This window comes from Glycine soja, chromosome 11 (genome assembly GCF_004193775.1).
Source record: "Glycine soja cultivar W05 chromosome 11, ASM419377v2, whole genome shotgun sequence".
NCBI lineage: Eukaryota > Viridiplantae > Streptophyta > Magnoliopsida > Fabales > Fabaceae > Glycine > Glycine soja.
The window spans coordinates 38,431,044-38,444,996 of NC_041012.1; the positions used below are offsets into that span (position 1 = coordinate 38,431,044).

General features: G+C 31.2%; 1 protein-coding gene across 2 annotated transcripts; it reads right to left on the bottom strand.

Moving 5' to 3' along the window:
* Positions 1–4,196: 4,196 nt before the first annotated feature.
* Positions 4,197–11,192, bottom strand: LOC114375445 (TMV resistance protein N-like). 2 transcript variants are annotated; one of them, XR_003658768.1, is made up of 5 exons: positions 10,602–11,192; positions 9,397–10,501; positions 7,912–9,135; positions 7,112–7,809; positions 4,197–4,444 (listed from the first exon to the last, which is right to left on the bottom strand). XR_003658768.1 is itself a non-coding variant. In XM_028333223.1 (4 exons), exons 1-4 carry the CDS (start codon positions 11,081–11,083, stop codon positions 7,333–7,335), a joined length of 3,288 nt encoding a protein of 1,095 aa, XP_028189024.1. In that variant the 5' UTR covers positions 11,084–11,192; the 3' UTR covers positions 6,930–7,332. The 2 variants fall into 2 exon arrangements, 1 of the variants encoding a protein (XP_028189024.1); XM_028333223.1 differs by lacking the exon at positions 4,197–4,444 and having other exon boundaries at positions 6,930–7,809.
* Between the last annotated feature and the right edge of the window lie 2,761 nt (positions 11,193–13,953).

Here is a 13,953-nt window from a genome sequence, read left to right on the forward strand (position 1 = left end):
TTTTCCTTTATTCTTTTTAATGGAAAAATGTTTAGGCATCTTCATCAGTCAAAATTTTATTTTGAGACTAAAATTTAAAATTCCTAAAAATTTAATTGCCCCTTATATATTTACAAAACTTTAAGTAAAAATAAATTATTATTTTGAAACTATTAATTTTTACAAAATAAAAATTAATTTAAATTTTTTTAGACTCAATTAACCAAATTCAAATTAATCTATTTATGATGGAATTGATTTGACTAAGGTAATTTTCACGTTAGCCTATAAGGATGTTGTTGACAGATGATGTGGGAGTTAGACATGGCAATGAGGCGCGACGGGGACAAGTATTGTCTCTCCAATCTCGGACTCCAACTTTTCAACATGTTCTTATATCTGTACCCGATATTTGACGAGTTAAAATTTATTATCCAATTCTCGTATCCGTCTAGTACCAGGTATCCCCGATCCTGTCCCGTACCCGATCCAAATTAAAAAATAATAATTTTTTAAAAAAAAAATATTAAAAAATTGATTTTAGAAAAAATAAATTGATTATTAAACATTATTTTTAACTACTTATATGTTAATAAATTTATTATAGCACATGTGTCTACAAAAATCATTAAGACAAAAAATATTAAATTATGTAAAAAAATTAAAGTAAAATTATCAAGTAATAAAAATTACAGGCCTTTTGATTAAATTATACAAAAATTCAAAAAAAAAATTAAGTGGCGGGACGGGTCCGGGTTTAGGGTCGGGGCGGATGTAGTAATCTCATACCCGTACCGTACCCGACTTTTGATTATCAGAAAAAACTCAAACCCAAACTCATACCTGATCAACTTGAGTATTATCCGTTAAAGTTAAGACGAATTAAGATAGATTACCCACACAGATACAAATTTTCTTGACATATATAGTGGAAGTTTTTCTGTTTTATCAAGAGCAAATGTTGTTAATATAAGTGAGTGCTCACATATCTTAACTTTTTTCCCTAACTTTTGGATAGATCGAGTTGGTTAGACTATAAGCTATTATAGTTGTTTATACTTTGGCAAGAGTAGTTATTGACTATGCTATTTCCTTTATCTATCATTTGATTCTTTTGTTGTATTTCTGAATTTATCAATAATGATATGAGATGAGTTTCCTTTGGTAAAAAAAAAAACATATATAAAATTGATTGTGGCAATTATTTAACTTCTTTCTTAATTAACACTTTCATATTTATTGAAAAATAAAAAATTTAGAGACAACGCTAACTTCTCCCCCCTTATAAAAACTATATAGAGAAACAATTATTTACGACTATTTTTTTTAGGGATAAGACTCATTATTCTTTCATACTTGCTTAGAGCATTTTCCTATATTTTCTATGAAAAAATGTTATATAAATAGTATACTACCATAATAAAAGAAACTTATTTAAACTAAAAAATAAAAAGCATATAATATGTTATCCCGTAAAGTGCACGTTTATAATTAATTATCATTAAAAATATTCACGTTAAGGACAAATTATATCGCAAGGAAATACAATTATACACAAAATTATATAACCAGTGGCAACTGACAACTTCTTACATCCGGTAAAACATTATTGTTTCATCATAAACCACTTGACTAGTTATTCCGCCATATTATCATTTTCATCAAAAGGTTCTTTTTCTATAAAATTGAAATTTGTTATTCATTTCCATTATAAATCGTACGTTAATTTACGGAATTGAAATTTCATATTCATTTCAATGCCAATTTTTTTTAGTTTAAAATCAATGTAAAATAATTTCTTGGGTTTTGTAATAAGTAATAAGACATCTTAAATACTCTACAATAACACCAACATACGTATTTTTAAAATACATAATCCTATCAATACTATAAACTTTATCATATAGTAATTTAAATTATATATATATATATATATATATATATATATATATATATATATATATATATATATATATATATATATATATATATATATATTAAGAACAAGCCAAAGGAACGCCGGAAGTATAAGTTCCTGCAAGGTCTAGTTTATTAATACAATCGGGATGGACTTTGTCATTTTTCATAGCATTGCAACTAAACAATTCCAGAGCTTCACCACGGGTTAATTGAACCACTAATGATAGTAGCTTTTGCTCGCATTACATTTTTATATGTTATAGCTGCCTGCCCATCAAACATGGTACACAAAGTCATTAGAAGCTTGCTTTGGATATATAGCAAAAAATGGATCTAAATATAGTAGGACTGTAATTACCAAATAAACAAATCACCAAAATCAAAACAAAAACCAAAGAGTAAACAAAATCAAAGTATCTACAAATGAGGAGGCAGAAACAAAAACCAACATAATATCAAGTTACTACTTTTATTTACTACACAGCTAGGCAGAATCGTGGTTGAGCTTGGGTTTAAAAAGCAGTTTTTTAGTAGTATACTTTCAACAAAAGATAAATCACCAATAAAATCAAGGCTTGAAAAAAATTTAACAGGTGTACTTTGGGGAAGCTGGTACGTCTTTGGGAGAGGGAGGGGGAGAACATGAAGCAGCCAGAAAAGAGGACGAAAGACCAGAAGGATACGATTGAAATAAGTCAGCAGGTTTAATTGCTATTTACCACTTTGATTAGATTCAGATCCCATCACATTACGGCCCTTGTCACTCATATGGTGCTTTCATAATTTGAAACAAAATTTATTATAGTGGGCAGTGTCTGGTAATCAGCTCTGATTGTCACTTCTTTAGCTACACTTTTCATATTTCTTTGTTAATTTTCAGTGTTACTGAGCAGTATTTTTTTCCTTATAAAGAAGATTCCCTCAAGTTTAATCCTAATTTCAGTATTGATTCCAGTCCCTGTCATAAATAGTGAATTTCACTCTAATGAAACAAAATACTGAATAGAATTATATTATGAATATTCATTTCTAAAGAACCAGTGAATGAGAGTACAAATTTTAGAAAATGTAACAACTTATTAGAATTAAAATAATTATGACCATCACTTTTTTTTTTTTAAAGTGTAGCATCACTTGAAAGATATAACATGAGATATCAAAAGATACATTTCACATAATATGCAGACTAAAAAGCATTTCAAGGATTCATTTTCAAAATCCAGTAGCAGCATACATCAAGTTTGCTATGCTTTGTAATTGTAATTAATGTGATGTCACTTCCTACATGGGCATGCAAATATTTTGAAAATTTTACATGCACTGACAGAGTAGTTAATAGTAACCTAAGCACCACTATAGCACCATCATGCCATGGGATGGCCAACTCCCTGGAACTAAGTCGCACTGTGCCTGGCTATCGTGGGGTAGGGTGGCACGATTTGTGGCTGCCATCACACATAAGGGGGGAGAGAGACAGAGAGAGAGAGGTGGAAAAGGAAGAAGAAAAAAAGTGCGGCCGCCACTGGAAATGGCCTCCCATGGCAGCACACAGCAGAGAACGTGCAATTCATAAAAAAAAAACACGACTCAAGACCAATTCGTGAGTCAATGTGCTATTCATCCACAAAAATGAGTTTCAAGCGATTCATATCGCCGGATTGCAGAATCTTGTTGAATCGTAAGATACATATTGTGCATCATACGATACTTACCACCATGACTACTACTATGATTGTAAAATTTTCTTATTTAAAAAAGGGAGACTGCATATTTCAACATCAACCACAGAAAAAAAAAATTGTAAGTTTTCTAAATGTTGAAATACAGTAACAAGTTACTGATGTAATTACAGGATTTAGAATTAAAATATTTTAGAATCTGTTAAAATATCATAATTAATAAAGGGCTGGAGGGGAGAGGCCTATGCATCCCCAGCTCAGTATTTGAATTGAATTTGGATGACCTAGATAATTTTTAACATCAATCAATTGTACATACAATTGGCATCTAAAATAGACGTGCACTCCCAAAAAAAAAAAGTTCTCAATAACTACAATTTTGGATACAAGTATATCACCAACATAAAGTTTAGTAATTTATAAAATACTATTGGTTCTGTTTACCATGGAAAAGTGTGATAATTATTTAGACTTTTACTCTTATACCTCCAAATTTTATGTCAATTATACAAAACCTCTTTTTATTCTGTGAAACTATGCCTTGCAAAACTAAACAAATCTGGTTTGTTTAAATTTTAGAACTACGGATGAGGGAGTTCCTATAATATAATAAAAACAGAACGAAGGAGGAGGAATAATTTACTTGATTATTTATATTTATCTCACACATGAATATTAGGACTAAACTATGTCCAATTTTCTGAATACTAAAGAGAATATAATTAAGCCAGTTTTACATTATTGTTGTACTTCTCCCATTATCCTCCCCACCATTGGTATTGCATTCTACCATTCTCCCCTCAGCTTCATTTACACCTCCACAAAGATTTCTTGGATGATAGAAGGTAATTGTTATCCTCGCAGACCTGAAATTCAAAAAGCATTAAGACTTATTATAACTTACTTTTCATCTTTATTTTCTTGTATAAACTTCAATGTTTAGTAGACTAGGGAGTACGGACTCTGTTTTATAGTTTGGTAGAATTGATTTTTGATAGAATTAATTTTGAACTGTTGAAAAATGTGTGTAAATTAATCTGAGTCACATGTTTTACATTGGAACATACTCAGTGTGAAGAAAGATGTAACCAAATGAGCACTAAGTTGCTAACTAACACTAAACAAACCCGAATTCTAAGGATGAAAATGAGCAATAAGGACAAATATTTTAAGTAAGAACTTTGTTATATATGTAAATAAACTCATCCTCAAATTCTACCATTTTTTATACCAAACTTTATAGTAACACAAATGATAATTTCCAAATGAATAGATCTTGTCAGAACAAGAAAAGTTCAATTTACCGCAAAGGCGTTTCAGTTGTCTGAAATTCATTAAATATCCTAGTCAAAGAAAGGGAAATCTCTTTTCCTAATAGAGAATAATAGGCTACGGCATAGAGAAAAAGGTTTAAAGTTTTTTAAACATCTCAAAGGCCCATACATCCAAGGAATTATCAAAGGAAAAAGGCAAGGATTCCCAGAAGGTGCTCTGTTTTCTTTTGTTCTAATAATCTATTTGGTAAAAGAGCTTCGTCAACTATGGGAAGCTGTTACCTATTATTACCATAAGCAGATCTGATATATCCCTTTTACAATTTTTTCAAAATAAAGGAATCCATCATACCTTTTCCCAGCCATATTGCATATTATTCTTTGTATGTAAATTAAAAAAGAGAGTTTAGAAACTTCCTTGACATTTTTACATTTTAGTGGTTCTATAAAATATGAATCTAAGACATGGAAACTTAGCATGAGTTTAGAACGTAAGAATGGTATATTCCACCACATCCAGAAGACAAAAGATTAAAAATAAAAATAAATAATAAATGAAAAAAAAAACAGAAGTAATGGTACACTTGCAAAATGAGAATTTATTCAGATGGTGTGATATTGAAATTATAAGTTTGACTAGGTTTACTTGTCTATATAACCTGTAATATTCATTTGAGTAATTTATTTTGCTTACAGCAATGTATAGTTATCAAATTTCCCTATATAATAACTGCAAAACACAACAAATTTAGGCAACTATCTAGGCATCTAGGGTGAGGTACTGTCATTAATATTAACACTTTGTTTGGATAGGAAATGAAATTGAGTGGAAAGAATGAGAGAGGAAAGAAATAGAAATGATATTTGAATGGAATTTTGTATTCTTTGGATTGATGGAATTAGGAAGGAATAAAGTAAAGTGATTTATTTTCAGTTGGTTGATTATATGAAAAAGCGAAGGGAAATATTACAAAACGACAATTTTACCCATATAATTAAATTCAATTTTTAATTAAAACAAAATTTAAAACATAATTTCAATCCAATGATCTAATTTAATACAAAATTATGGCTACTAAGTGTTTTTTTTTTAATCTCCAGTGGTAAGTATAAATTTATTAAATAGTGGCAAAGTATGCTTTTCTTTTACAGTATCCGGTCGCAGCCATAAAAAAACTGCACTTTCAATCTTCAGTTTCCCTTGAGAATCACAGAAAAGTTGGAATGATTTGTAATAAGGTGGGGACCATGAATTTTCATTACTTTCCTAACTTATAATCAAACAAAGGATATGATTAATATCCTTCCTAAATCCTTTCCACTAAAATCACTCCTTTTTTTTTATCAGCAAAAATATAGATATATTATATAGGATATTAAAAACAGTAAAAGTGGTACCGTTGTATATACATCCTTTCCACTAAAATCACTCCCTTCTAAATCACTCAAAACAAACAAAGTGCAAGTGAAATAGACATTTTAATTGATCTCCTTGCTTTAATTTTTAATTCAAGCATTGAAAGCAGATACTTGGGGGCTTTGGTATGTGAAAAGTTTTTTAGTGAGTCATGATTTCTGGACATGAATAAAATTTGTTTGGTTGAAAATAAATATTTTTGGAAATATTTAAGTTTCATTAGAATCAAAGAGTTATGTGATATTTTTGTCAATTACTTTAATTATTAACCACATTAAATAATCTAATAAGAGTAACATAATAATTTTTACTATAAAAAAAAATTAACTCAAAGGATTCCCACCTCTCCCATGGGAAGTTTTTGTGAGAAACTTAACTAAAAATCATTCCCGGGAAAACTTCTTTACCAGGAATGTCTTTTTTTAAAATAGATACCGAACATAGGAAACGAAGATTTCCAATCTATGGTTCTCATCAAACTAAAAACTTCTCCCCCTACCAAAAGCACCCTCAGTGTGGATCTTATGGTGAAAAACTCAATCTCCATAAACTTACCAAGTAATTCATAACAAAAGGAGAAATTAATGCCAACAATTGCTTGCCTCCATCACTAGCAATCTACACAAACACAACAGAATCCAAAACCACTTTTGAACTTTCTAACGTAAGTTACCTTTCTCCATGCAATTGATTAACTTGTTTGGAATAAGATATTTCAAAATAGGAAGTTTCAAACATATTTGACAAACCATATATTACAAATAATCACTTTTAACATTTTCATGTTAATAGTACTAGTAGTTAGTACAACACAGGAAAAAAAAAGCAACAAGCAAACTTACATTGAACACCAGCTGTACTACTCATCTGGGATGCATGATGCCATCAAAGTTGAATCCCAATTCACATTATCTTTTAATGCTAGAGGGTTGAAGCAACGAAAATCACTCTCCAGTCTCCACCACTTTGTTAATGTGGTAGCAATGAATCAAATGATGCCAATTCTTTTTGCATCACACAAATGGTCTTTGAGACTCCCAAGCCATCTAATATATGTTTTTCTTTATAAGATGGTGGGTTTATAAGGATCAATGAATCGAATATCTTCCACGCTACTTTTTGGTTTGATTACATGGAGTCCAGTCCGCACAACAAGCGGCTCTGTTGGGTTCCATTTGAAATCAACATCAACAGAGACCACTACATGATTCCAATCATTTTCTGAAACAACTTCATCCACATTATCTTCAAATTTAATCTGTCTTTCACCAAATGTAAGTATATGATCAGTTAATACTGGGAACTCGAAATAAAACCATCTCCTTTGAAACTCGGTCTTCATTTTATTGCCATTAATGGACACAATAGGTTTAAGTCCAAAAGGGTGCTTATGCATGAGTCCAGCAAGACAGAGAGATATCACTGGGAACTTGTTACGAAACCAAAAGGAAATTGATTGTCCCCTGCTGCAGTGCTCAAACCATTCTGGAATCCTTGTTCCTGGCAAAGAATATCTCTTATTTCCAGCCTCATGCAACTCCTGTTAGTCATAGTTCATATGAATAGAAGCACATGTAGAGTTTAATCAATGCGAATACCAAATACGAAATCAAATAACCAATTAAGGAAAACAAAGATGAACCTGTTTCAGTAGCATTCTCCTACATGAGGCAGTCAAGGATCTGCAGTTTGTTGCAGACAAAAACTCTATGCTTGGTGGAATCCCTCTAATTTCTTGAAGATTCTCACAATCATCCAAAATAAGTTGTCTCAAGCAGCAACCTTCTTTGGTGGATTCAAGAGGAACTGCAAGGTCTAAATCTTTCAAGGATGTGCACCGAATTGCAGATAATGTTTCTAAATTGGGTGGAATCCCCCTAATTTCTTGAAGATGCATACAGTAGTCCAAATATAGTTTCCTCAAAAGGTGACATTCTTGGATGCATGAAGGAAGAATTGTAAAATTATTTGCTGAAAGATCTAACCTTTTCACATTGGCAAACCAAGCGAGTCCTGTATCAATCAATTCATCAGATATACTGCAGGACCATAAATTGACTTGTTTCAAATACGAAGAGGGCATCAGTAAGCTCTTATTTTTCACATCTTCGTCCTGTTTTGAAAATCGCAACCCTTCACATTGGCAAATACTCAACACTTCAAGTTCTCGCAATGTGACAATGCTACTCGGTAACTGAACCATTCCACAGTTGTGCAGTTCTAAACTTTGAAGTCGGACAAGTTCTCTAATTGAATTTGGCAATTTACTTATGGCAGTGTACTCCAAAGAAAGATGCGTTATGTTTTCCATCTTTCCTAATATTTCAGGAAAACTCACAAGACTTGAACAATACGAAAAATTGATGCTTTCAAGAGAGGTCAACTTGATTGGTGGAAAAGTCTCAAGCTTGCTACAACCCTCAAAGTTCATGATTTCAAGTTTATCTAGGAATCCAACCGAATCATGAATTTCAACTAAATTCTCACAAAAAACAGAAGATAATTCTTTTAAAATTGGGGCACCAGATAAATCAGGTGTCCGTGTTAAAAATTCACACCTGTCAAAATTCAGAACTCTCATATGCAAAAAGTTTGGCAACTCAAGTGACATAAAGCCACTATAGGGTAACTTCAGTATAGCTAGTTTCTCTGGCTTAAAATCGGAAGGTAAAGACTTTGAGGGATAGCCCCACCACTCCAGCACTCTTAAGCTATTTGGAAGTTTTTTTGGACCTTTGGAAAAACACTCATTTCTGATAATAAGTGTTCTGAGGCTTATCATCTTCACGAAGGCCATTCCATCCCATTGTACCACTTTTTTAGATTTGGAGAAATCCAGAATTATACTTTGAATTTTACATGTTCCCTTTTCAACACAAAAAACACAAGTCAACCACAATACGATGTATGTATGTACTAGTAGGGGAATTGAAATGCAGATTTCAAGCAGTTCTCATACTATAAAAATGCGGGAAAATCAAGAGTGACTAATACCATCAATAGAATGGCAGAAACTCGATGTAATGTAAAGTTTAAAGTAATGAAATGTCACCTAACATGTACAATAATGGTAAAAAAAATCAATGCTAAAGATGAAGATCAAACCATTGATCTCAGTCTTACTCACCGTGTTATCTTCTAAAACACGAACTATATCCTCAGTAGCCCATAACCTACTGCGTTTGCCAGGGTGCTCCTGTGATTCCTGTCGAACAATTTCTCTACCCATTTGTTGTATCAAATCGTGCATCTGAACACGGCCATGCTCGTCAATCATTATAAGAGATTTTTCCACTAATGCTCCAATATGAATTTTCAAACAGCAACCGTGATGTGCACCAAGTATATGCTCGATCTCTGCTAATTCAAATCCATTGAAGAAACATGCAATGTCTAGAAAAACCTCCTTCTCGAGGTAACCCAGAGCATCGAAGGATATTTTAAGTGCCATGTGTATGTCTCTATGAGGATTTTTTTCATACTGATCCAAAGTAGATTCCCATTCTTCTATTCCTCTACCATACAAGCTTGAACCTATAAGTTCAAGAGCCAAAGGAATGCCGGAAGCAAAAGTGATTGCACGGTTTAATTTATTAATGAGATCTGGATGAACTCTGACGGTTCTGAAGGCCTTCCAACAAAGCAATTCGAGAGCTTCACCGTTGGTCAAAACTTCTACCTCGTATACCTTGTCAACCCCATGGGATTTAAGCAACTGTCTGTCTCTAGTGGTAATGATGACTCTGCTGCCAGGGCCAAACCAATCAGGACTTCCAACAAGAGCCTGCAAGTCCTCTAGCTCACGGACATCGTCAAGAACCAAAAGAAGCCTCTTCCTGTGGAGCCTCTTCTTTATTAGTGAAATTCCTTGCTCGACACTTGTCAGACGAATATTGTTCTCACGGAATATCTCAGCAAGCAGGGTTTGCTGGAGATGCACTAAGCCATGCTTCATAGCATTTTCCCTGACGTTACCAAGGAAACACGAGGTATCAAAGTGGCCAGCAGCGGAATGGTATACAGCACGGGCAAGTGTTGTTTTTCCAATGCCACCCATGCCACAAATCCCTATCACATGTACTCCAGCAAGGGATGTGGCATCCAGCAGCCAGTTTACTTCAAGCATTCGATACTCGAGGCCAACTGGGCGATCCACAACAGGTCGACTAATCTTAATCTTGTTGGAAATGTCCTCCACAATCTTCTCAATCAACTCGTATTCATATCCATCGCTGCTCAATTTGATGAATTAATTAAACTCATTCAAGATCGACAAGAAGATATTACCGAAAATAAAATAAAAAATGAATAAATAAAGATTGGGTAGGTTACCCATGTTTGAAAGGCCAACCGGACAAGGTAGCAGCTTGACGCAGTGCGTTCCTCCATTTCATGACTTTGTACGACTCGTGGTTGAGTCTTCTCTCATGCATAGCCAGTGCTTCTCCGTAGATCCCCTTCTGATGTCTCACATCGGACGGATCAACGTAATAGAAAACTGGAATAACCGGTCGATGGTTATCCTCGGTGAAGTCAAGGATACGTACAAGTTCATCTAAGCACCAAGAAGAAGAAGCATAGTTCTCGGAGAACACTATAACGAAAACTCTTGAACGTTCAATCGCCTCCGAAAGTGATGCTTTGATTTCCTCTCCACTCTCAAAATCGTAGTCGCCAATGAAGGTATGGATTCCCCTTTTCTCCAAATAATTGTAGAGATTACCCGTGAAACTGCGTCTGGTGTCTTCTCCTCTAAAACTGAGGAAAACATCGTAAGCCCTAATACCAATAGATTCAGAAACTGCCTTCGACATCGATTACTTCTTCGCTAATTCACCTCCTCCCACTCCAATCCCAGCAATTCCAAACCCTAGATTCTGCCTCCATCTTCCACTGTTTTATACTGCTACTTCTTTTCTACCAAAAGTCATTACTGATAAAAATAAATAAATAAATGGTCACTATCTTTTCTTTTCTTTTCTTTTTTATTATCTATTTTCAGTAAACAAAATCTTCTACCGTCTCTACATACACATGTTCTCCGTGGCTGAAATCTGAACCGTTCTCTCTTTTCATATTGGTTAAAGTTTACATAATACTTTTATCAAAATTTGAAATTTTTCACAACAGTTAAAATTGCGATTTTTTTTAAAGTAAAAACGAAATGTATGAATTAAAAAATAAAAAAATAAAATCATAAAATTTTAAAGAGTAAACGATGAAATCTTTCAATTAATAATGAATTTTAATATACATAAACTAAAAACACAAATATGAAAAATTAGGAAAATAAAAAATATATTTTATCATAAAATGTAAATCTCTAACAACGTTAATGAAAATAACTCATTTTGATACTCATAGTAAACATCAAGAACCAAATTGAGTCTTCTAAGACAAAAAAAATCAGACTCAACAAAAACTAAAACATAAAGAATCAAACATATAATTTGTCCTAAATATTTCAAGTCTAATACTTATTCTCTAGCTTTTATAAAAGATAAAATCATCTATAAATTAGTTAATAATTAACTAATGAAGAGCAAATGATTTTAGTTTATAAAATAAATTATTTAATATTTTTATGCTAAAAATGTGTTTAAAGAAAATTATTCAAATAGTTTTATAATAAGAGATTCATTTTCCTTTTATCTTCATTTTTTCCTACCTGGTTACTACAACTTCTCCTTCTACAAATATCCCTACCCGCACTTTGAGAAGTGTTAAAGCTGAATCTAAATATAAGCAATAAAAAAAATTTAGACCTAAATATAACTAACTAACTTTTATCTTTTTAATGATAATATTTCAATTATATTTTTTATTTAATAAAATCTTATTTCTTATCAATCATTTATTCATATCATACAAAATTATTATGGAGGGTATTTTAGAAATGTTTTTTGAATTAAATGGTATCAACCGAGTTCATTAATCCATGTGTTTGTTAGTTAAACTCATTTATATTTAAATTCAAATAGAATAATCTCTAATTCAATCTTTTTAATATATTTTCTTTTATCGAATAAAATTTATTAAAAATAATAAATTTTAATGGATCTTTCATCATATTTAACTATTCTCTTTTGTAATTTTATAATTTTTAATAAATTTTAACCAACTACATAAAACAATTCATCAAGAAATAAGAAAAGGCCACACAATTCATTAGAGATAGTGTTTGAAGGAGTGGGTTGGTAGCACCACCAACCAACGTGGATTCTAATTTTCTGTTTTAAAATACAAATTCAAAACAGAATTGTGTTGAGAAAAAGTACAAAAATTGGATTGAAAACAAATCCAGAAATGTGTTCGTATTTAGGGCTGGCCGTGGTCGCTTGCCGTTCTTGCCGCTGGCTGTCATCCCTCCACGGACCCTGTTGTACAATATTGTAATGATGCTCTTTATTTGACATCTTGCACCTGCTTTTTTTTTTATATATATATATAAATGACATCTTGCACTTTTGTGTCACTAGACATTTTTTATTAATGATATCTTGGATGAAAAAACCAAAGCAACTTAATGACATCGATGAGTTTTTTAATGGTTTTTTTTTTTAAGTTTTTACGTAAAACAAACTCCTATCAGACTACAAATAAAACAATGACACAATATAGTAAAATAAACATTGTTGTAAAATACAGTCAAGATATACCTCAAGGCTTCTAATTTGACAGGTTTTAACATCCAGACTACAAATAAAAATTGAAATAAAACATATCATAACACAATATAGTAAAATACATTGTTGTAAACATCAAGATATACCGTGTTGTACAATATTTAATTTTTAATAAAATACAACAATATTCGTTAACAATGACAAATTTACTAATGCATAAAAAGAATTTTTCAAGTTAATATAATATCAAATTGTAAAAATCAAGATATAAAAATTATAAATTAATATAAATGAATAAATTACATGTTTTACAAGAAAAAAATTGATAAAATAATCTATACTTATTTGTAATTCTTATTAAATAAGTGATTTTATTTATATTTATATTCAAAAAATTAAAATAAAAAATAAAAGTATTTTTCAAGAATACCAATTCAAACCTAGGTCCTGAATTGGTTCTAGAATAATTTGGCATGTTGATATACTCTAAAATAGTCTGATTTATTAATAAACAAACTAATCACTAAGTCGATCCCCAGTCAAATTAACAAGTCCAATTTTCAAAATCATAAAATAAACACACCAAGAAAAAAAAAAGAATTTTGTTTATTTTATTAAAACATATGTTTGCTTAAAAATATGTTATTTGACATTTATTAATTAGTGCTAATTCTAATTAAATCAATTAGTTTTTAGTTTTTCAATTCCTAACTTGTAACTTATAACCTTTCTATTAGTTTGTAAGCTATTAGTTAGCTTATAGGCTATTTTCACCCCACATAAACATAAAAAAATATCACCATATCATGCTTTGGTAAAATAATGTTTCACCTTTTTTTTCAAAGTTTAAATTTACTATAAAAAATGAAAGAGAATATTTTCGATTCATGTGTATTTTATATTAATTAGGTTTAAATTGATTTTCATTAAAAAAATCAGAGTTTTATAAAATATTTTTATTACCAATGGAAAAATCAATATTATAAAAATATTTTATAAACCTTCGTAAATATACATAGGTAGATTTTATTGATAAAAAAAGTCTTCTATATCAATAT